Source organism: Odontesthes bonariensis, chromosome 9 (genome assembly GCF_027942865.1).
Source record: "Odontesthes bonariensis isolate fOdoBon6 chromosome 9, fOdoBon6.hap1, whole genome shotgun sequence".
In the NCBI taxonomy this organism is placed as follows: domain Eukaryota; kingdom Metazoa; phylum Chordata; class Actinopteri; order Atheriniformes; family Atherinopsidae; genus Odontesthes; species Odontesthes bonariensis.
In genome coordinates this window covers 1,326,455-1,351,224 of record NC_134514.1, presented here as the reverse complement: position 1 = coordinate 1,351,224, position 24,770 = coordinate 1,326,455, and the positions used below count along the sequence as shown (strand labels likewise).

Below are 24,770 nucleotides of genomic sequence, written 5' to 3'. Positions count from 1 at the left end.
CGCAAAATGCAATGGGAAAATTGATTGAACAGCACTTAACGAGGCCATTTTGAAAATGCCATTAAAGCTGTATTTTAAACAGGACCTTGATTAAAAATGACATGGCTGGCTACAGCAGACCTGTCTTATGAATTATGGGTCTCGCAGAGGCCCAATATTCAATGGGAAAATCGATTGAAAAGCACTTAACGAACCAAAAATGCCAAAAAATGCCCTGTTTTGGAGGCCTCATAACAAAGCCATACAACATCACAGAGACCTCATTCAAAGTTTATATGTGACAGCAGACTCTCAACTTTATAGGGGTCTTTCCAGGCATATGCATCAGGATTAAAACTCATGGTCATAAGGAGAGAAAAAGAAGGCACTTTTGCCTCAAATGCCAAAAGCTGCCCTATTTTGGAGTTCTCATAACTCAGCCATTCGACATCACAGAGAAATCATTCAAAGTTTGTGACGGAAGACTCTCAACTTCAACTAAACTAAACATTTTTTGTAGGGCGGGCAGTAGATTGGCACCCATCAAATTTTCTTCAGAAATGTTCTAGTTCATTTTATAATCTATATTTATTCTAAATTTCTCTTACTTTTCTCGTACGAAGGTCTCATACGAACATGCCACGTCAGATTCAACAAACGCTCTTAAGTTCTGAAAAAGTTTGTAAACGACCTGCGTAAATGATGTGTTTATGAGAGAGAGAGAGCTAGCGCCCATAGAGGCCAGAGAGCCGGAGCTGGCGCCCATAGAGGCCAGAGAGCCGGAGCTGGCGCCCATGGAGGCCACAGAGCCGGAGCTGGCGCCCAGAGAGGCCAGAGAGCCGGAGCTGGCGCCCATAGAGGCCAGAGAGCCGGAGCTGGCGCCCATAGAGGCCAGAGAGCCGGAGCTGGCGCCCAGAGAGGCCAGAGAGCCGGAGCTGGCGCCCATAGAGGCCACAGAGCCGGAGCTGGCGCCCATAGAGGCCAGAGAGCCGGAGCTGGCGCCCATAGAGGCCACAGAGCCGGAGCTGGCGCCCATAGAGGCCACAGAGCCGGAGCTGGCGCCCATAGAGGCCAGAGAGCCGGAGCTGGCGCCCATAGAGGCCAGAGAGCCGGAGCTGGCGCCCATAGAGGCCAGAGAGCCGGAGCTGGCGCCCATAGAGGCCACAGAGCCGGAGCTGGCGCCCATGGAGGCCACAGAGCCGGAGCTGGCGCCCATGGAGGCCAGAGAGCCGGAGCTGGCGCCCATGGAGGCCAGAGAGCCGGAGCTGGCGCCCATAGAGGCCAGAGAGCCGGAGCTGGCGCCCATGGAGGCCAGAGAGCCGGAGCTGGCGCCCATGGAGGCCAGAGAGCCGGAGCTGGCGCCCATAGAGGCCAGAGAGCCGGAGCTGGCGCCCATAGAGGCCAGAGAGCCGGAGCTGGCGCCCATAGAGGCCAGAGAGCCGGAGCTGGCGCCCATAGAGGCCAGAGAGCCGGAGCTGGCGCCCATAGAGGCCAGAGAGCCGGAGCTGGCGCCCATAGAGGCCAGAGAGCCGGAGCTGGCGCCCATAGAGGCCAGAGAGCCGGAGCTGGCGCCCATAGAGGCCAGAGAGCCGGAGCTGGCGCCCATAGAGGCCAGAGAGCCGGAGCTGGCGCCCATAGAGGCCAGAGAGCCGGAGCTGGCGCCCATAGAGGCCAGAGAGCCGGAGCTGGCGCCCATAGAGGCCAGAGAGCCGGAGCTGGCGCCCACAGAGGCCAGAGAGCCGGAGCTGGCGCTCATAGAGGCCACAGAGCCAGATAATAAGCAGACCATAATATTTATATGTTATGCTGCAAACAAGTGGAACAAACTGCCAGTGGAGATTAAACTTTCACCAAATGGAGACATTTTTAAATCCAGGTTAAAAACATTTCTGTTCTCATGTGTCTATGCATGAAATCTGCACGATATCTTTGAACTTATCTGGACTGTTGCTTGTTTTTAAATTCATTTAAATGATTTTATTTGTTTCTCTTTATATTCTTTTATGTATTTTTAATGCATTACTGGAAAAAATACCCCTCCAAAAATAAGTAAAAAAACAACAAATACGAGATGTTTTTGCTTGAAATAAGCCAAAAAATCTGCCAATGGAACTAGTAAAAATCGGCTTGTCAAGATTTCTTGAAATAAAATGTGATATTTAGGACTTTTGATTTAAAAGTGATCTTGAAATTAGCTTAAAAACCTCTTCAAATGAAATCAAAAACTTGTTTCATGTGAAATCCGACTCAAAACAAGATATTTTCAAGACTTTTTCACTTAACAAGATATTCCAGATGTATTGTATTAAAACAAGTCCCTATATCTGGCTGAAATGGTGCTTGTTAGGCAGTTGTGTCTCATATTAAGTGTAATTAGATACTCAGTGAGACAAATATACTTGGTAAGATTTAGATTTTTTCCAGGGTTCTTCCACTCCCTGCTGCAATGCTTTTATTTTAGGTGAAGCACTTCGAACTGTTCTGTACATGAAATGTGCTACAAATAAACTTTTTTTCAACGTTTCTTTACAAACGCTGGAAGCACCCGACACTTCATTCTGAAGCAGCTGTGCAGACTAACCAGATGTGTTCAGGTCCAACAGCTTAGCTCCCCCAGAGAACAGATTCCTGCACATGAGTCGGACTTTGCTCAGGCTGAGTCCGTACATGACGGGGTTAAAGAGCGGCTGGCAGATGATGAAGTACGTGGATAAGAGGATGCGCAGGATGCTGGGGAAGTGGCTCAGGTCGAACCTGCTCTCTAAGATCTCAAAGAAGCAGGCGAAGGAGAAGTGTAGCAGGGAGGCCAGGTGAGGCGTGCAGGTGCTGACGGCCTTCTGTCGGGTCTGCCTGTGTGGGAGAAGGATGTCATGACATGTTCATGACTTCTGGCCTAGTTACATCCTGGGCCTTGTTGACTGGTTCATATGAATATTGTTGATAGTTAGAATGAGCGTGTTTATGATAAACTGCGAAAGCTAGGCGCCTCCAGAGAGGGCCACGTACACTTGTTATGATAAAACGGTATAAAAGGGGTGTCACAAGATGAAGACGGTGGACATTTTGTACATTCTGAATGCACGTTTTGCTGTGACGGTTTGTTCAATAAACTCCCCAATGGACGGCTGACCAACGCGGGATTCGACTCTAATTTCTCCACAACATAATGGTGACCCCGAATTCGTGAGATTTTGCATCTGGATCCCGGCGGAGCGTGTCCTCTGTGCCCCGACAACCGACATCAGCTGTAACAAGCCGGCAGGTGGGATTTTGTTCCTACCATTACGCAGTTGATCTCTGTTAGTGGAGCACAGCTGACGGCTTCTTCCGGCTTCCCCAAATTTAAAAGAACACAGGAGAGAGACGGATCCTGCACACGGTAAGCTCTTCCATTGTTTACTTCTGCGCAGGGGGGCTGCTGTAATTGTTGAAATTGTGGGCCAAGGGGAGCCAAGTGTTTTAATTGAGATAAAAATTGGGTAAACAGCAGCTTATGTGAGACGTGTTTTGTGAAGCAGACAGCTGTGAGCAGCTGGTCGGGCTATTGTGTTGTTGTATTGTTTTTTTGTGGTAATTAAGAAGGGCTAGTCGCTAATGCTCGGGCAGGGAATAAATCGATGAGTTTAAACTGGAATAATAGATACGCTTTTAGAGCGGGCAGGGTGGAAATCACTCGTCCATAGTGATGTCATAAAGCCAACGGCCGACCTTTTATGCATGGGGGGTTCGGGCTACCGTGGGACTATGGTTCGCATTAGTCATTAATATATGTGAAAATTATTTTCACTAGTCAAGGAGTAGACGAATGCTGGTAATTGATTGACTTGCGAACATAAAAGTTTGAAGGTGGAATCAAAAGAGCAGTTCAAGAAAACTCCGAAAAAGTCAATTCCAGTTCTATACGGGCACATTTTAAGTATATATGTTTATATCATTTTATATATCTGCCTAGAACTCTTTGGAGTTATCCGAGACCTCAGTATAAAGACATTTTGAGAAGAAAATTCAAATTCGGTTATGAAATTGACCACAGGAGATTATTATTAAGAGGTCACAGCGAAGCTGGTAAAGTACACGTCAGCATCTGTTGCTTTGGTCAGAGACCATATCACAAGGCTTGTAGGGAAAACACATTTTGTATTCCATATATTGCCGACACCAACATCTCCTGAAAAATTAAAAGTCTAAATGAAAGAAATTGATAATTTAAAAATGTGAAGATTTGAACGGTGACTGACAAAACTTTTATCGACCGACTTGGTGTGAGTGTGTGTGACCGGTCTCTGTTGTCTGTCAATGTGTGTGTGAAATCTGATGTTTGTGTGAATCAAGAAAGAGAAGAAAAGAAAAAAGGTTCTGACTCATATCATCCCTTGACTTTTGAGTATTCGTAGCATTTTAAGTTAAACTCAGATTTGCTTCATTGTTATAATTTGCCTCATTGTTATAATTTGCTTAATTGTTATAGTTGCCACATTAATAACTTGGGGAGATAAGGAGCTGTTGCAGTAATGTGCTGTGAGTTTTAAACGCTGAGTGTTTATTTCTTTAAGATTCTGGATTTTCGTTGCGTGCATCTTGTTATTATTGAATTATTGAATACTGCTGTGATTGGTGTTAAGTTTCTAAAGTTATATTCTTAACAGGCGAGTGAATGTGTTTTGGCTTTCAGGGGGACAGAGGGTGCTGCGCGTTCACGAGGCCGGTGCTCTGTCCTTGAGAGTTTTCTGCTGCTGCAAATGTTCGTGTGTGATCACATTTTCTTTCCTTGTGTCTTCCAGGGGCAATTTATGGTTGAACTGTAATAATTATTAGTTTTCTTTAGGTAATGTGCTAATTGCAGAGTTGTTATCAGTCGAGTAATGAGGGTTTCGCAATTCTAGAGGAGAGGTTCTGTCTCTAGTCAAGTTGAATGTGACATTCCTGATAAAGAAAGTTTTTCGCTTATGCATTGTTTCTGTATCTTTTGATTTGTAGTTTCCCTGTCCACAGCGTGTTAAATTGTATTTCTGTCTCTTTCTTAACAAATGCCATTTCGAGGTGAAGAATAGTGCAACTGTTATTTCTGTGTTAAATTGTATTTCTTCTCTGTCCAGCTGAAAGTTTGTATTTCCTCCTTTTTCTTAACTTGTAACAAAAAGTGTGACAAACGCCATTTTGAGTTGGGGTGTGGTTCAATTGTTATGTCTGGTTCAATTGTTATGCTTGGGAGGAGTTAATAACAGTCTAGGAAGTAGATGTAATGGTGTGTTCATATTTGATTTGTTAGAAATTCACGTGGTTCATTGGAGGCGGGCTTAGAGGGGTGTTCATATTTTATTGGTTAGAAGTTACGTGTCTCAGACGTGTTTCATTGGAGATAGATTTAGAGGTGTGTTCAGATTTCATTGGTCAAAAAAAAAAATAAATAAATAAATAAATAAATTTATTTCATTGGTCAGAATTGACGTAGCTGTGACGTACATTGGATCATCTGGATTGGTGGAGGACATTGTGTGTGGATTGGATCGGCAACATCCGGATGTGAGCAAAAGTTGGGGCAACGCCTTTAGCCTGAGTCACTTCATACAGAGTAAGCATTAACTGAGCTTTCGATTAGCAATAAATTAACATTGGGTAGCATTAGCAATACAGCAAGTATTGATTAGCAATAATTAGTATCGATTAGCAATAACTAGCATTGTTTAGCATTGATTAGCATTGATTAGCAATCACTAGCGTTGAATAGCATAATTAGCATTCAATTAGCATTGGTCAACAAGGAAGCTAGTATTGATTAGCAATAGTTAGCATTGGTTAGCATTTGTTAGCATTTCGTTAGCCATAATTAGCATTGATCAGAGAGACAATTAGCATTGATTAGCAATAGCAATAAGGCAAATATTGGTTTAAATCCTAATTAGCTAGCATTGATTAGCAATCAACAGTATTGATTAGCAATAACTAGCATTGTTTAGCATTGATTAGAGTTAAATAATTAGTTTTATTTAAATTGACTTTCAAAAAAAAAAAAAAAAAGGGGGGAATACGAATAATAAATAAGGAAAATTTAGAAAATAGATAAGTAAATAAAAAGGAAAAGTCAAAAGTCAATAGAAGGGAACTAACTAGGTGAAACAATGGATGTAACACCAACAATAATCATCAGCGCCAAACATCCTGAACATTCCAAAGATATTAAAAAGATATCTCTAAAATGGGAAAAACGAACAAAAATTAACGTCTCACCCTGGCCAAAAGGTGGCACTTTCAATGTAACTACCTGTAAGATTATGGAACAAAGGATTAAAGCTTACAAACCAAAGGACAAAAGCAAAAAGAGACAGGAAAAGAGAGAGCTTGAATTAAAAGTTTTACATTTCTTTGAAAATGCAGAGCTATATCCAACACTGCCAGGAGCAGCAAACATACAAGGAGATTCTGAAATAAAAGATCACAAAATATCTCATGAACGTCCAGAACCACAAATAGCTACATCAAGCAGTCATGGAGCTCCTGAGCCAGACGCCGTCTGTAATTCAGATCAGGCAAGGGGACAGCTCCCACAATACCAAAAATCACCCGAACTGGCATCTCCAGTTCAAAAGGCATCTTCTGAAGAACATAAGAGTCCAACAGCGTCAGCACCGAGTTTGATAGAAATGACGCAGGGACAGTATGTGCCGTGGCAGACGCTCGTCCTAGGGGGGCTGGTTGCCAGACTGCCGGACATTCACACAGGTGCAAGTAGATGGATAAGAGCTTTTGAACAAGAGACTGTGCATAAACTGTTGTCTGTGGGACACATTAAGGCAGTGTGGGCACTGTGTTTTGGAACTTCTACCATGGAGGGCATTTTGAGACACAGTGAGAATGACTGGATGTTGAGCCACCGAGCTGATGGAACTGACTTTAATGCATATCGAGCTGCACTCTGGAGAGCGTTACGAGCTGAGTTTCCTGTGGGAGTGGACCTCGAAGCATTAAAGGGGGAACCACTGTCAGGAACAGAGAGTCCGGTTGTGTACATTGCACAACAATTGCAGAAATGGAGACAAGAGTCTGAGGGAGAAATCGAGAAGAGCCCAGCGTGGGTGACATTGTTCAGAGTTTCCATCAAAGAGGCTCTGCCTGCCCCAGTTCAGGGGAGGCTGGAGGATGTGGTGGGGTTGAATTCAATGTCACATGGACAATTCCGAGACCACGTGGTGCATGCAGTAAACAAATACAGAAAAGAACTGAAACGGAAGTAGCAGGAGAAGGATATGCAAAGGGAACTTGCACGGTTGCAGTTAGAAGAACTGCAAGCGAAGCAAGAAGTACGAGATGAGGCCATGACAGCGGGGGCCGCTGAACAGCCATCACAGGGGCAAGTCCATCGTCGACCCTGTCAAAGGTCAAGAAGAGGTGCACCTGGAGGACGAAGGTCCTCGGGGGCATGTTGGGCCTGTGGCGAGAGGGGACACTTTGTTTACAGCTGTCCCAGAGCACCGAGAAACCCGAGTGTTCGGCAGGACCGTGGCCAGTCCCTGGGGGGCGGAGCAAGTGGCCCGGCAGGTCCAAGGCGTTCCTCTGGCAGAGGAATCCCAGTATTGGTTTACATTGACATATAGAGGTAAGAAGTACACTTACACCGAACGTACTCAAAAGGGTTTAAAAACCGCCCTCAGGTGTGTCATCACTACAAAACAAAACAAAGTTTTTAAGTTAAATGTGTCACGACTACTAAGTTTCTAAAACTTGAATTTAAATAGGTCACTGTTACTAGGACAGAACAAAACAAAGTTTCTGAATTTAAAATTTAAATGTGCCACTATTACGAAGTTCTAAAATTTGAACGGAACAAAGTTTCTAATTTAAATTTTAGCATTGATAGTCTGAATTAGAGTATCTATTTAGCCCATAGGGAATTACTGATATCTCTCCATCCCACTTGGAGGGAGTAAGAAAAGCGCCATGTCCAAAATAAATAAGTAAGATTAAAATACAACAAGTATGATCCTCTTTTGGGAGGATTATGCAATAAAATGCGCTTCCTCTGGAAGGAATCATGAAAAATCCAAAGATCAAAGGTTGAAAGCACAACTGGAGAGGACAACCGAGGCTAAGTTAGCCTTTGAAAATTTGAAACGAAATTAGCAAAAGTCATCCAAAACGGGCAACACTAGAATATGAGAAGCCATTTTTCTTATATGTCTCCAATAAAAACCATAAGATTTCAGAACTAATAAATCAGAGTAGGTATGTTGTGACTTGGACAGGATGTTTGCAGGTTGTGCATCTTTTGACACGTCCAGATGTGAGAATACAGAAGTGTGCTACATCGGATCCTGCAGATGTCATTCCACGTGAGCTGGAAGGAGAACCACATGAGCGTGTGTCAGAAGCTGTGAGATACATTAAACTGAGACCTGACTTAGAAGCAACTCCACTTGTGCAGGCTGATGTCACTTATGTTGTATATGGTTCATGTTGTGAGATCATTTGGGTGATCATGAGGTTTTGCAGTTGTGAAACAGGAAGGTGGAAACTTTGTGACGGTGAAAGCTGAGAAGTGTGAACAGCCATGTTCGGCACAGTTGGCTGAACTGAAGGCACTAACGGAAGCATGTTGACTGGTGAAAGGTAAGGTTACGAATGTATACACAGATTCTGCATATGCTCATGATATTTGCTATTTGTTTGAAGCAGTTTTGAAGCAGAGAGGGTTCAGGAGGTCAGACGGAAGTCCAGTGCGACATGAGGTCCAAATGAAGGAGCGGATTGCAGTCGTGAAAATTGAAAATTGGCAGTGATACAGTGTCAAATAATCGTAAAGGTAACAAAATGGTCGGTAAAGGTAATAACGCGGCTGATGAAGCAGCGAAAGTAGCATCAAAGTGCCAGCTTGCTGTTTTGGCACCAATGGTGTTACTGGAGCCAGATGTCGCGCCATCACAAGGATATTGGTCATACATATTGGATAAATAGTCGTAAATTTTTTTGGTAAGAGAATTGATTCATCTGTTTGTCATTCCATCAGAGATTAGCTCAAATAATGGTTAAGTGTTTGTTTATAAAAGTGCAAGAGGCATTCTGCAGCAGCTGCGAATCAAGCAGCGCTGTGGGGCCGTTTATCATCCACAGAGTCAAGGGATGCATGAGAGGATCAATGGAACCTGGAAAGTGAAATTGAATTGAATCTATGCTGCAACTAAACTAACTAGATGCTTTGCCGCTTGCACTAATGAGATGTCCTATGCAGACTCATAGAGTCACGCACTAACACCGCATAAAATGCTAACGGGTCGACCCATGCCGGCACCTCAGTTCCCACTTGAGCAGTTGTGAACAGAGAGGAGAGCTTACATGAAGCAATTAACTGCAATCCACAGAACAATCTATCTACAGGAGGAGTTCAGAGACTTGAGTCTCGAACAGCGGGTTGAGAGGCCAGTGGTGCCAGGCGACCAGGTGCACATCGAAGTGCTCCGAAGGAAGTGGCTTGTGCCAAGACGGAAAGGACCGTACACAATGGTGCGAGCAACGTCAACAGCAGTTCAAGTGGAAGGTAGCAACACATGGTACCATTTGAATCACTGCACTAAGGTTCGGACTAAAGACACAGACGGAGTTAAGTCCGAGGGAAAGGATGAACAAAAGGAAGAGGTTAAGATTTCTGACACTGTGAGCATCCAGGTGTGGGTGTTGGCCGACAGCATGGGCTCAGGAGAACGAAGCCTGGAGATGTTGGACGGGATCCCGCAGACAGGAGAGGCTGGAAGGGTCCCATGATGAAGCCACCCCGCAGGGAAGTAGCCAGCCTGGGTCAGATGAGTATGATGCAACAATACACACCCACTCAGACCATGCCACGCCACGAACTTTGCCAGCAATACACACTAGAGCTAGTCGTGAAGAGGCATCTGCTAAGCTTGAATTTAAGTACGTGGGAATAAAGGTTGGTGGAAGTGTGAGGAAGGATGAGTAGGTATGGGTAAGTGTGAGGAAGTGTGAGGAAGTGTGGATCATGGGTCCGGTGGAGGAGACGACCAAATCACCGCCTCTGGACGCCACGACAAAGGGGGAATCTGGTAAGATCATGTCAGATTGGGTCAGAAGGAGTTGTTCACAATGGTTGTAAGAATAGAAAGATTTTTTGGGGAAGTCTAGGGGGATTGGATACCATTAGCACTACAGGATAGAATAATCATGTTAATCCAAGAACAGACGGAGTGTACATGCACAGGTGGAGTCGGGAAAACAGTGTAACTGTGGAAAATGGGTTAAGGCAGCACAGGATATGTGGTATAGATGGGCATGGTACACTACGAGAGAACCGTAGGTGAATTTTCCCAAGATAAGAACATGAGTTACGAAAGTAGCAGCCGGTGGGTTTTTCGCACCTATGCACTGCGAACAGTGGACAAGTGTGATGGCAATGTAAAACTTGTAGTGTTGTTGAATTCAATATCGTTTAATTTAATTTAATCATTTAATGTGATTCGAGTACACACATATATATATCCCTTTTCATGTATTCAAAATGGTTCCGTTGATTGATATTGTAGAATTATTAGAATAATTTAGTGTTGATTATGTTAATTAATTCTTAATTAACTATGTGGGATGATTTTCTTTCATTTTAGATTATTTCTTTATTAAATCACTGATAAGTGATTTCAGGGGGGACTATGTGGGAGAAGGATGTCATGACATGTTCATGATTTCTGGCCTAGTTACATCCTGGGCCTTGTTGACTGGTTCATATGAATATTGTTGATAGTTAGAATGAGCGTGTTTATGATAAACTGCGAAAGCTAGGTGCCTCCAGAGAGGGCCACGTACACTTGTTATGATAAAACGGTATAAAAGGGGTGTCACAAAATGAAGACGGTGGACATTTTGTACATTCTGAATGCACGTTTTGCTGTGACGGTTTGTTCAATAAACTCCCCAATGGACGGCTGACCAACGCGGGATTCGACTCTAATTTCTCCACAACACCTGGAGCCTGAAAAACACACTCTGAGGATCCTCAGGTACGTGTAAAGGATCAGAAGTGAGAGGCCGATGAGCACGGTGAAAGTGTAGACGAGTCCGTACACGTTGTTCACCGAGGTGTCGCCGCACGCCAGCCTCACCATGTAGTAGTTGTTGCAGAAAAGCCTGTCGATCGCGTTCCCGCACAGCTGCAAGGAGGCGTTCAGCGAGATCATGACGGTCACCACGACAACGGGCAGCAGCCAGCTGAACACGATCAGCCGGACCACCCTGTGCAGGGTCATCCGTGAGCTGTACAGCAGCGGGTGGCAGATGGCCACGTATCTGTCATAGGACATCACGGCCAAACTGTAAAACTCTACGTTCACATACGTGTACAAGCAGAAAACCTGCAGGAAGCAGAGAGGAGCAGAAACAGTGTGAACGTCAGAGAGGATCTGAATCAGCAGGGATGGAAACAGCCCTGAACTACCATACAGCTCATTTACAAACAGGCTGCACAGAAACATGTACATGGGTTCATGTAAGCTCCTGTTCACACCGATAACCACGATGAGCAGAACATTAGAGCCGATGATCAGGGCGTACAAACACATGATAAACAGGAAAACCAGATATTTATAAGGGCCGACATCAGAGTAAGCAGCGAGGGTGAAATATTCTATTCAATTCAATTCACAGAAGGGAGGGGGGGAGGGGGCGGCGGTGGCACTGTAACACCATTCAAAGGATAAATAATGTCACACATACATAAAGAGAGTAAAGTGAGGAAAGGTGTGACAGATGAGGCCCCCAGCAGTCTGGGCCTATAGCAGCTTAACTATGGGATGTTTCAGGATCACCTGAGCCATCCCTAACTATAAGCTTTATAAAAAAGGAAAGTTTTAAGCCTGGTCTTAAAAGTGGAAAGGGTGTCTGCTTCCCGGACATTTACTGGCAGCTTATTCCACAAGAGAGGGGCCTGATAACTGAAGGCTCTGCCTCCCAAACCGGCAGCTGGTTCCACAGAGAGGGGCCTGATAACTGAAGGCTCTGCCTCCCAAACTGGCAGCTGGTTCCACAGAGAGGGGCCTGATAACTGAAGGCTCTGCCTCCCAAACTGGCAGCATTTTGGATCAGCTGGAGGCTTTTCAGAGAATATGTGGGACAGCCCAATAATAAAGAATTACAGTAGTCCAATCCTGAAGTAACAAATGCATGGAGCAGTTTTTCTGCATCACTCTGAGACAAGATGTTCCTGATTTTAACAATATTACGAAGATGAAAGAAGGCAGTCCTAGAAACCTGTTTTATATGCGAGTCAAATGATAAGTTCTGGTCAAAAATAACTCCAAGGTTCCTCACTGTAGAACTAGAAACCAAGGAAATACCATCTAGAGTAACTATATAGCTAGACAATTTCTCCCTGAAACGCTCAGGTCCAAAGATAACGACTTCAGTTTGTCTGAATTTAGAAGCAGACAGTTCTGAGTCATCCAGGTCTTTATGTCTTTAAGACATGCTTGTAGTCTGACCAACCTATTGGGTTCAGCCCTCCAACACATTTCAGATTTTTCATGCGAACCCCTGAAGAAATTAATTGCCCACCCCTGCCTTACCTGAACCAGGGTTTGCATCCCCACCCCGCTGTGACTGGTGTGCTGTTGGTGAGAGGCAGAGGTAGCTTGTGGCTGTAAAAAAAAAAAAGATGGTTGTTGTGGTGTGAGGAGCAGTGATGGCTGGCATTAGGGGAGTGACTCTGGGACGCCAGTGATCACTCTCTAGCCCCCTGGAGGTGTCGTGGGCCAAACTAGAGGAAACACTGTTGATAGGAGGTTCCAACCTGATGACCCCAATGACATGTTGGTCAGCACTGCTCACTGATCTATATTATAGGGAATTATTCACTGAGTCTGGTCCATTTTTTTCTTTAGAACAAGTTTCTTGTGTTTACCTTGAATGAATTACTGTATTATGGCCTTCAGAATCTTCTCCAAATGACAAAAGGTCATTCTTTATGATGATTATCACAGTCGGTAGGACTGGTACCCGTCAAGGTTACGATCTACCTTCTCACACCCGAAGGTAGATGGGACAGGCCCCCATGACCCTTAATAATATAAATAATATAAAGCATGTAGGAAACAAGTGAAACAATTAATCAGCAAGTACATTCTTAAGTATAGTTTATGGGCATCATTTGTTTACTGCAGGCTGGTTCATTACAAAAGATATAATGGTAAACAAAGTTCATGGTTTAAAATATACTTCATATTGGGGGTCTTGGTTGCTCATTAAAGCAAAAGAAACTATTACACAGACTTGAACATGTTATTGGGATTAAAGGAACTGCATTAGGCTGGTTTAAGTCATATTTATCTGATAGATTTCAGTTTGTTCTTGTAAATGAAGAATCTTCCTCACACACCAGAGTAAGTCATGGAGTTCCCCAGGGTTCTGTGCTTGGACCGATTCTTTTCACTTTATACATGCTTCCATTAGGTAACATTATTAGACAGCATGGCATAAATTTCCATTGCTATGCTGATGATACTCAGCTGTACTTATCTATGAAACCAGATGAACCCAATAGGTTGGTCAGTCTACAAGCATGTCTTAAAGACATAAAGACCTGGATGACTCAGAACGGTCTGCTTCTAAATTCAGACAAACTGAAGTTGTTATGTTTATGCATTTAGCAGATGCTTTTATCCAAAGCGACTTACAAAAAGGATATATAAGATTATAGCTAACATCAAAGAAACCACTCGTTAGACCCTGTCAGAGGTGAAAGAGGGGACAGTATGGAAATAGAGTGCAGGTATAGAGGCAAGTACAGGATAGCAGATGCTCTCTGAAGAGCTGGGTCTTCAAGAGATTCTTGAAGATTTTCAGGGACGCCCCTGTTCTGGTAGCGCTCGGTAGGTCATTCTACCATCGTGGAACGACACATTAGACGAGTCTGGATTGTCTTAAGCGTGGTGCAGGCACTGCTAGATGACAATTATCTGACGACCAGAGTGACCGAGTCCTGATGTAAGCCTTTGCGAGAGCATTCAGGTAGATGGAAGCTGTTCCATTCAGGACTCTGTAGGCTAACATCAGGGACTTGAATCTGATGCGGGCGGCTGAGGGTAGCCAGTGGAGCTCAATGAACAGATGTGCTCTGTTAGACCAGACGCGGATCTTCCTCTCCAGTACCCCTGAATAGACCTTACCAGGGAGACTGAGGAGTGTGATCCCCCTATAGTTGGAACACACCCTCTGGTCCCCTTTTTTAAAGGTGTTGACGGTGCACCGCTTGTGAGCCAGAATCTCTTCGAGGCCGTCCGGAAGTCGTTCTCCATGACCTCCCCGAACTCCTCCCAAGCCCGAGTTTTTGCCTCAGCAACCGCAGAGGCTGCGTTCTGCTTGGCCTGTTGGTACCCATCAGCTGCTTCCAGAGTCCCACTGGCCAAAAAGGCCGATAGGACTCCTTCTTCAGCTTGACGGCTTCCCTCATGGCTGGTGTCCACCAGCGGGTTCGAGGATTGCTGCCAGGACAGGCACCGACCACCTTACTGCCACAGCTCCGGTCAGCCGCCTCAACAATTGAGGCACGGAACATGTCCCATGTCTGAAGAGAAAGACAGTTTTGGATTAATGGTCCATCCATCCATCCCTCCATCCATCCCTTAATCCCTGCCTCTGTCCATCCCTTCAACCCTTCATCCCTCCCTCCATCCTGTCATGTCCATGGGGTTTTCCCCACGTTTTGAGTTCTTAGTTTTGTGTTTTATCATGTTTTATTTTATTTCATGCCTTAGTTTTCTTAGTTCAGGTCTTGTAGTTAGTTTTCCCATTTTTCCCCTCAGTTTCTGGTTCCTCAGTCCCCATGTTCAGGTCATTAGTTCATTCACTTCAGCTGCATCCAGTCTGACAATGTTTAAATCCAGGCTGAAAACAGTTCTATTTAGCTGTGCATATGACACCTGAAAGTATTTTATCTGCACTCTTCACTTTTTAATTAACTAATGATTATTTTAATGGATTTTTAATAATAATAATTATTATTATTTTGTATTATTATTTTTATTATTATTTCTTTATTTTATTTTTTTATTTCTTTGTAATGATTTTATTGCCTTCTTGTGATTTTATGTAGCTGTGAAGCACTTTGAATTGCCCTGTGTATGAATTGTGCTCTATAAATGAAATTGCCTTGCTTTGCCTTTCATCAGTTCCCTCATTATTTAGTCTCTCTGGTTTCTCACATTCATGGTGAGATCATTTCACCTTTCACTTCACGCCACGCCACGTAACGTCAATCCATGTTAGGTGTTTTTCATGTCATGTCAAGTCTTTTGTTTTTGTCAAGGTCATACTCATGTTTTGTTCCACAGTCTAGTTTCGTCATCTGGCTCAGCCACGCCTGGTTTTGACTTTTGCTATTTTTTGTAAATAAACCAAGTTTGCTTTTACTCCTCTAAAGAGCTTGAGCCCCAGCTAGGAGAGCCAGCGCCCATAGAGCCCAGAGAGCCAGCGCCCAAAGAGCCCACAGAGCCAGCGCCCATAGAGCCCACAGAGCCAGCGCCCATAGAGCCCAGAGAGTCAGCGCCCAAAGAGCCCACAGAGCCAGCGCCCATAGAGCCCACAGAGCCGGCGCCCATAGAGCCCAGAGAGCCAGCGCTCATAGAGCCCACAGAGCCAGCGCCCATAGAGCCCACAGAGCCAGCGCCCATAGAGCCCAGAGAGCCAGCGCCCATAGAGCCCAGAGAGCCAGCGCCCATAGAGCCCAGAGAGCCAGCGCCCATTGAGCCCAGAGAGCCAGCGCCCACAGAGCCCAGAGAGCCAGCGCCCATAGAGCCCACAGAGCCAGCGCCCATAGAGCCCACAGAGCCAGCGCCCATAGAGCCCACAGAGCTAGCTCGCATAGAGCCCACAGAGCCAGCGCCCATAGAGCCCACAGAGCTAGCGCCCAGAGAGCCAGCGCCCATAGAGCCCACAATACCAGCGACCATAGAGCCCACAGAGCTAGCGCCCATAGAGCCCAGAGAGCCCACAATACCAGCGACCATAGAGCCCACAGAGCTAGCGCCCATAGAGCCCAGAGAGCCAGCGCCCATAGAGCCCAGAGAGCCAGCGCCCATAGAGCCCAGAGAGCCAGCGCCCATAGAGCCCAGAGAGCCAGCGCCCATAGAGCCCAGAGAGCCAGCGCCCATAGAGCCCAGAGAGCCAGCACCCAAAGAGCCCACAGAGCCAGCGCCCATAGAGCCCACAGAGCCAGCGCCCATAGAGCCCACAATACCAGCGCCCATAGAGCCCACAGAGCCAGCGCCCATAGAGCCCACAGAGCCAGCGCCCATAGAGCCCACAGAGCCCACAGAGCCAGCGCCCACAGAGCCAGCGCCCATAGAGCCCACAGAGCCAGCGCCCATAGAGCCCACAGAGCTAGCGCCCATAGAGCCCAGAGAGCTAGCGCCCATAGAGCCCACAGACTCAACAGGTTACTTTGGTTTATGTCCCTTCTACTGATTCAATCTTTGGAGTTTTACAGTCTCAGATAGAAGCTCAGAGCTTATCAGCAGATTTGTGACTTTTCCGAGTGTTTCATTAGTTTGAGGACAGCTTAGAATCACTGTGGACTGGTAACTTTAAAGTTATGACAAAGAGTCAGAAAATGTTTGTGTAAGGTTTGCTGTTGGTGTCATCATTTCTGGAAAACGTGTGTGTCCATGAGCCCTGAGGTGTGTGTGATGCCCTCTGTGAAGCAGCCAAACCCCAGCTGAGCTCCACTCATGCTGATTGGTCTCTCTGGTTAACAGCTCCGACTTTAATGTGCCGCAGAGGGAATTAGAGGAAACTGTGGCCGATGTGAAGACACCTCAGGGACAAACATGTTGACTGACCTTTGACATGCACAGATCCAGCTTTGCATCAGCAGCCTCTGTGGGTTTTACAGAAAGTTCAGCTGAGAGGAAAGTTAGTGCAGAAACTTCAGAACTTCTGATGTTCAGTGAGAAGTTAAAGAACCTTAGAGAGGTCAGACTGTTCAAAGGCTTTTATCACGAGTCCCAAACCGGTTTTCAGACGGTGGAGAAGCCTGCACACTGATGCTCACTCTCCAGTATGGTGGTTTGTTTCTTTTCACCATCAGTGAGCTTCTGCTAACTTGGTTATTTGCATGTTTGTTAACATCCTCAACAAACTCTGTCAGAGTTAATGCTGCAGCAGTTTTGTGCCTTCTACTCTAGTAGAAGGCACAAAACTCAGAGTAAGCTCCGGTGATCTTCAGGCCTCCAAAGAATCGACCAAAGAATCTGGACCCAGCAATGCTGCTCTGCTATGATGCTTCATTCTCTGCAACTTTGCTCACTTTTTTCTCACCTTTTTTTATTCCAGACACGATAAATTTAAGACGTGTCATGTGTTGTCTCATTAACTTCATTTCTTTGAAAATGATAATACATCAGTTTTTAACCTTGCAGCACCCACAGTTGCAGATATGCAACAAGCTTTTTATTTATTTACATTATTTATTTACATTGTATTTTTATTTACATTACATTATTTGGTTGTTTTTTTTTAATTTACATACATTTTTTTACATTACATTTATGTGCCGACAGTTGTCACAGCATCATTTTCTTGGCTCAGTGAATTACACTCTGCTCTGCGGTGGTCTGTTCTAGTTTGTTCTGCTCTCGTTTGGTGTGCTCTGCTTTGTCCACCTTTCACAGCGTTAATGGGAGGTCAGCTCTCCAAATTGTATTATTATGATTTTTCTTTATTAGCTTCATGTGCACATTTTTATTTACATTACATTTTTGCATTTTATATGTGCTTCACTTTTTCACAACAAAGATTTGTGAAATCTGTTTGATTTGTTGTTGAATGGAAAGTTTATGATGGTTGCGTTCCGCACTTTGTATTAAGAATGTTCAATAAAGGTTTATTATAAACATTTTATTGTGGTAGCAGCAGTTACTGGTGAACTTTCACTACAACCTTTTCTGCCAAACGATCTGCAGAATGACTTGGTTTCCAAACATGTTGGTTTATTCCCACCCAAAAAGATGCCGAAATGATTTTTTTCAATGATTATTCATATGCTTGGGTGCTACAAGGTTAATATTCTAAGTTTTATTTGGAATTTTTCACTCATTTGAAGGGCTTTACGAGACTAAAAACTTTCTAAATGTAATATTTTGAAATTGAAACATCAAGGCAATTATTTTGTTATATAATTTAAAGACCAAGTACATTTCAGTCAAATATCAGAGTATTTTTTTTTATCATGATTCAATAAGAACAAATCAACATTTCAGAGAAAACAGACTTTTACACCTGCTGCGTATTTTGGACATATTTAGGCCATACAGTGCAGGATTAAAGAGTGGCTGACATGTTAAAAAGTACAAAGAAAGAAGTATTTGCAGTATTCTTGGAACTCTGCTCATATCAAACCTGCTCTGTGACACTTCAAAACAAACCCCAAAAGAGAAGTTGAGCAGAGAAGCCAGGTGAGGAGCGCAGGTACTGACAGCTTTCTGACGGGTCTGTTTGGATCCAGAAAAACACACTTTGAGGATCCTCATGTATGAGTACAGAATTAAAAGGACTGGACCAAAAACAATGATAGCTGTGATCATAAGTCCATAGATGTTATTGACTGTAGTGTCAGCGCAGGCCAGTTTAACAACAGAGTAGTTGTCACAATATACTTTGTTAATGATGTTTCCACAAAGCTGCAAAGAGAAACTCAAAGAAGTCAAAATTACAATCAGAAGTAAGGCGGGTAACCAGGCTACTGCAGTAAGAACTTTTACCCTCTGAAATGTCATTATTGTGTTATACTGCAGAGGATAACAGATAGCAAGATATCTGTCATAAGACATGACGGCCAAGGTGAAAAATTCTACAGTGGCGTACGAGTGCAAACAGAAAACCTGCAGGAAACAGAGAGGAGCAGAAATAGTGTGAACGTCAGAGAGGATCTGAATCAGCAGGAATGGAAACAGCCCTGAACTACCATACAGCTCATTTACAAACAGGCTGCACAGGAACATGTACATGGGTTCATGTAAGCTCCTGTTCACACCGATAACCACGATGAGCAGAACATTAGAACCAACTATTAAAAGATACAAAGACATGATGATCATGAAGAAAAAGTATGTGAACAGATTGGTATCAAAATAAGCACCAAGAGTGAAATATGAAACCTGAGTAGAGTTTACCATTATCTCATGCTGCTCCTTAATAAAATCACTCTGTGCTCAGGAAGAACTGTCTGAGACATTCATGCTACGTTTACGTCCTACTTTTGCTGTTAAAATCAGAGTAACCAGGAGAGAAACTGCAATTCATGGTGTGTGAAGAGATAAGATGTGAAGTTAATGTGAAGAGTTCCTGTGAAGTGAGCAGGTAGTCTGCCTCTGCTTCTTTTAAATCTTCCAGTTTCCTCCCACAGGACCAGACTGCTGCCATCATCAAAGGGACAGTTACTGTTAACTGTTCATCCTGAAATAAAAACAAACTTTGCAGAACAAACTCTATCGATGGAAATGAAGATTTACACTTAATTAGCTTGAATTCTTGACTTAATTTTGTGCTTTTAAAAAAAATGGACCAAACTCAGTGAATAATTATGAGTGCCAACGCCGAAGACATTAGACACACATATTACTCCTGTAATGGACTGTTTTTCTTCCGTTTCCGTTGTGAATTTTGGCGCACTACTAATCTAGCAGCGATGGTCCGTCTGGAATAAAAAGCACACCGCTGTGTGCGCAACGACCTCAATTGGTGTGCTGTGACATTTGGCTCTCATTAGTCAAAAGGAATTTTGGAGAAAGTGGGAAAATTGTGGATGGAAAAATGCATTGAAAAGCACGTAATGAGCCCATTTTGGTGCTTGTTGTGCGCGAAAATGGCCTATTTTAGAGGCCTTATAACTCAGCCATAAAGCATAACACAGACCTCATTCAAAGTCCATATGTGACAGGAGACTCTCAGCTTTAACTGAACCAAAGGGTTTGTTGATACATTATACAGCTTTGACACAACGGCAGTTTACGTATTAGGAAGACTACATCTCAGCTGAGGTGTCTCTCCCACTCTGCTTCTCACTCAAAAATTGATACTGCACCAATTCCTCGAACAAATGTCTCTCGTCCAAAATATCTGCCCGATCTGGACAAATTTTACTTCAAAACGTAGGTATTTTTGTCCTCTTTCACACAAAGTCACACTCATTGAGCTCTGCCTCATATATTTCTTACAAATTGCCTCTGAGCCCAGAGGTCGCCTCTCCATTTCCATTATAACGGCCTAAAGTCATCAAATTCATGTGAAAAATTATTTTAAAACTGCCATATAAAACTAGAAACACATAGAAGCTGAATGAAAATTATCCCGCTGTCTCCTGCCGTCTATTGGGGCACTGACGGTTAAAGAATTGTTCGGATAAGACTTACTTTTCGAACGGCGACCGTTTGTTTGAGACAGTAGGCTTCAGTCAAAATTGTAGTCTAATTTTAAGAAGCCATAGTGTGTGTACATATGTCAGTTTGCTCTCTGTCTAACATAGACGAGCCGCAGCTGGTTCCGTCTCCGTAGCAACGCCTTGGTAGCCTGCTCTGTTCTAAGACTGCTGATGAGGGCAGAGCCAAGATGGATGCCCTGTTATAACAGCTTCATGTTATAAATCTGATCTGCATTTCTCCTTTAAACTGATAGTAAGGGGAAGTTTGAAAATACTCAAAATGCAATGGGAAAATACATTGAAAAGCACTTACAGAGGCCATTTTGAAATTGCCATAAAAGCTGTATTTTAAACAGGACCTTGATAAAAAAAAATTACATTGCTGTCTACAGCACACCTGTCTATGGATTTTGGGCCTCACAGAGGCCCTCACAGAGGATCAAAAAAGGAAAATCGATTGAAAAGTACTTAACGAGCCAAGAATACCAAAAACTGCCCTATTTTGGAGGCCTCATAACTCAGCCATACGACATCACAGAGACATCATTCAAAGTTTATATGTGACAAGAGACTCTCAGCTTTAACTGAACTAAACAATTTGTTGATAGGGTGGGCAGTAGATTGGCACCCATCAAAACTTCTTCAGAAATTTTGTAGTTCCCCTATACTCCCTATAAACCAGTGAGCAATGCTGACCAACATGTCATGGGGTCATCAGGTGGGAACCTCCTTTCATCAGTGTTTTGTCTCGTTGGGCCCACGACACCTCCAGGGGGCTAGACATTGACCACTGGCGTCCAGAATTACTCCCCTAATGCCAGCCATCACTGCTCCTCACACCCCAACAACCATCTTTTTTGTTTTTTTTGGATACAAACCCTGTTTCGAGTAGGGGGTAATGAAAGTATAGAGGGTGCCAGAGGTGGAGGCAGGACAAGACACACTAGCAGATTCAGCAGAGAAACTCACCTAAGCAGTCCTACAGTCACTAAAAATACCAGCAGAAACAAAGCCATACAGGCCAACTCAACTAAAATGGCCGCCTGGTTTCAAAAGGCTCAAATGGACCCCACCCTCCACTTAAATATCTTGAACTTCTTCTTTGCTTCTTCCAAAAGTCTGTTTACCCTAAGTGCCCCCCCTGCTGGGCCCCCAGCTGCTATTGTTTCTTCCAATCCAAATCCACTGACTGGACTTTACTGCCTCATCTGACACTTCCTTCACTATTTTCCTCACACTCTGTCCACTTACACCCAGCTCCCTCAACAATGAAACAACAGACTTTGCAACAAATCCTCTACATCCTACTTCCACTGGAGAGATTCTAACCTTCCATCCTCGCTGCTCTGCTTCTGCCCCCAACTCCACATACCTAAGCTTTTTCCTTTCATGTGCTTCTGCTACTTATTCCTCCCAAGGAACAGTCAGCTCTATGAAACAGACTCTCATTTTACTTCTAGACCACAAGACTATATCAGGCTTTAGATTTGTAGAGGCTATCTCCTGGGGAACAACAAGCTTATTTCCTAAATCAACCTGCATCTCCCAATCACAAGCATCCTCCAAGCTGCCTTTCCTCCTTATCGTCTTTTTAACTTTCTCCCCCTCTTGAACAAACTGAATTGCCACTCTCTTCACCTTAGACCCTCCTAAGTTTACCTGCCTTCGTTTTTCTTCAATACCTGCAGCTAAACTTCTTAATACTTGGTCATGTCGCCATGTATACCGGCCTTGTGACAGACTAACCTTACAACCTTACAAAATATGCCTTAGAGTTGCAGTACCTGAACATAACGAACATAACGGGTCTCCATTTACCCAGAGTTTCAGGTTCTGGGGAGTTGGCAATACATCATATGTTGCCCCTATCAAAAATCTAACACTCCTTTCCTCCATACTCCACAGTTCTTTCCAACTAAGCTTTTTCTTTTCTACACCTTCCCAATTCAACCACCGTCCCTGCTTAGCCTGAGCCACTGCCTTTGCACCCCTTAACATTTCCTCCTGTCTACGAATCTGCTCAACAACTAGCTTTCTCTTCTCCTTGGGACCTGCTCTACTCCACACTGGTTTTCCTGGGCCAAGCTTCAAGCCTCCCCGGCCTATTTGCACATTACCCACAATCTCTGCATGTCTAAGAGTTGCTTCTGCCTCCTGAGCTGCCATTCTTGGTTTCCACTTCCTCCCCTTGGTTGGGTTTGGAACCACCTTACTAACTACCACATCTTTACTCCCAGCTAACAGGAGCTCTGTCCTAACTTTAGTACATTTAAACTCCTCTACTAGACTAGATGCTGGGAGCTGGAGTATGCCCTTCCCATACAGTGCCACAGTACTGAAGTATCTAGGAACACCTAGCCACTTCATAATGTAAAAACTAACGAATCTTTCTATTTTTTTTTCTACAATGCCATACACTGGAGCGGTGGGCAGCCAATCACAGCACCTGGGGAGCATGGGGGTATGGTGCCTTGCTCAAAGGCACCTCGGCCCTGGCAAGGAGGTGGACTGCCACCCCTAAAATTTAATAAAATTTCAGACATTACCCCTAAAAGGTACAAATATGATTTAAAGTATTGTGATACAAAGATGTGACATTCATCACTTGGGTAACTTAACTGCAGATGGATTGGACTCAACATATGGCGGATAACAGCCCATTAAAGTTTATATTTAATATTCTAAGTTTTATTTGGAATTTTTCAATCATTTGAAGGGCTTTAAGAGACTAAAAACTTTCTAAATGTAATCTATTTAAATTGAAACATCAAGGCAATTATTTTCTTATATCATTTAATTACAAAGTACATTTCAGTCAAATATCAGGGTTTTTTTTTTATCATGATTCAATAAGAACAAATCAACATTTCAGAGAAACAGACTTTTACATCTGCTGCGTATTTTGGACATATTTAGGCCATACAGTGCAGGATTAAAGAGTGGCTGACATGTTAAAAAGTACAAAGAAAGAAGTATTTGCAGTATTCTTGGAACTCTGCTCATATCAAACCTGCTCTGTGACACTTCAAAACAAACCCCAAAAGAGAAGTTGAGCAGAGAAGCCAGGTGAGGAATGCAGGTACTGACAGCTTTCTGACGGGTCTGTTTGGATCCAGAAAAACACACTTTGAGGATCCTCATGTATGAGTACAGAATTAAAAGGACTGGACCAAAAACAATGATAGCTGTGATCATAAGTCCATAGATGTTATTGACTGTAGTGTCAGCGCAGGCCAGTTTAACAACAGAGTAGTTGTCACAATATACTTTGTTAATGATATTTCCACAAAGCTGCAAAGAGAAACTCAAAGAAGTCAAAATCACAATCAGAAGTAAGGCGGGTAACCAGGCTACTGCAGTAAGAACTTTTACCCTCTGAAATGTCATTATTGTGTTATACTGCAGAGGATAACAGATAGCAAGATATCTGTCATAAGACATGACGGCCAAGATGGAAAATTCTATGGACACATAGCTGTAAATACAGAAGATCTGCAGGAAACAAAGAGGAGCAGAAACAGTGTGAACGTCAGAGAGGAGCTGAATCAGCAGGAATGGAAACAACCCTGAACTACCATACAGCTCATTTACAAACAGGCTGCACAGAAACATGTACATGGGTTCATGTAAGCTCCTGTTCATACCGATAACCACGATGAGCAGAACATTAGAACCAACTATTGTAAGATACAAAGACGTGAGGATCATGAAGAATAAGTATGTGAACAAATCTTTGTTAAAGTAAGAACTTAATGTGAAATATAAAACTTGTGTAGAATTCATTTTCATCCATAAATCTGTTAAATGCATTAATCAATGTTCATTTCCACATATGATTGAAAAGTTAAACTTATTTTCAGCTAATTATAGAGATAAACATTCAACTACACAAACAGCATATATTAACATCAAAGAAAATCATAATCAAATTGTTAAATGAGACGAATATGTCAAACAGTAGCAGTGAGTCAAAGTGTGAATCAGCCTAACTGAGCAGAGAGCTGCTGCTGCTGCTTCTCTTAAAGAGTCGACACAGAGACGTTGCGACGTATGATGTCAGTTTGATGCTGTGGGCGTATCACAATATACATTATACACCACACAGCAGAAACAACTGTATTAATCCACCAGAGACAGTTTCTGTGGAGTCGCATAACCAAGAAACAGACGACTGATCACTGGACTCATTGGGACTGTCGTGATGTTTTACAAACACACTCTGTTTTTTTAAGTGAACAGAGTGTGAGGAAAATAGTGAAGGAAGTGTCAGATGAGGCAGTAAAGTCCTGTCAGTGGATTTGGATTAGAAGAAGCAATAGCAGCTGGGGACCCAGCAGGGGGAGCACTTAGGGTAAACAAAGTCTTGGAAGAAGCAAAGAAGAAA

The 24,770-nt window shown here is 43.7% G+C and overlaps 3 protein-coding genes across 3 annotated transcripts; all 3 read right to left on the bottom strand.

Annotated features, from left to right (window-relative positions):
* Positions 1 to 2,555: 2,555 nt before the first annotated feature.
* Positions 2,556 to 12,782, bottom strand: LOC142388986 (olfactory receptor 10A6-like). The gene is made up of 3 exons (XM_075474535.1): positions 12,764 to 12,782; positions 10,945 to 11,602; positions 2,556 to 2,829 (listed from the first exon to the last, which is right to left on the bottom strand). The coding sequence occupies exons 1-3, from the start codon at positions 12,780 to 12,782 to the stop codon at positions 2,556 to 2,558; spliced, it is 951 nt and encodes a 316-aa protein (XP_075330650.1).
* A 5,433-nt stretch (positions 12,783 to 18,215) lies between these two features.
* LOC142388984 (olfactory receptor 6E1-like) lies at positions 18,216 to 19,142 on the bottom strand. Its single transcript, XM_075474534.1, has one exon. It carries the CDS (start codon positions 19,140 to 19,142, stop codon positions 18,216 to 18,218), a length of 927 nt encoding a protein of 308 aa, XP_075330649.1.
* A 4,112-nt stretch (positions 19,143 to 23,254) lies between these two features.
* Positions 23,255 to 24,169, bottom strand: LOC142388983 (olfactory receptor 52D1-like). The gene has a single exon (XM_075474533.1). The coding sequence runs from the start codon at positions 24,167 to 24,169 to the stop codon at positions 23,255 to 23,257; it is 915 nt and encodes a 304-aa protein (XP_075330648.1).
* Positions 24,170 to 24,770: the final 601 nt, after the last annotated feature.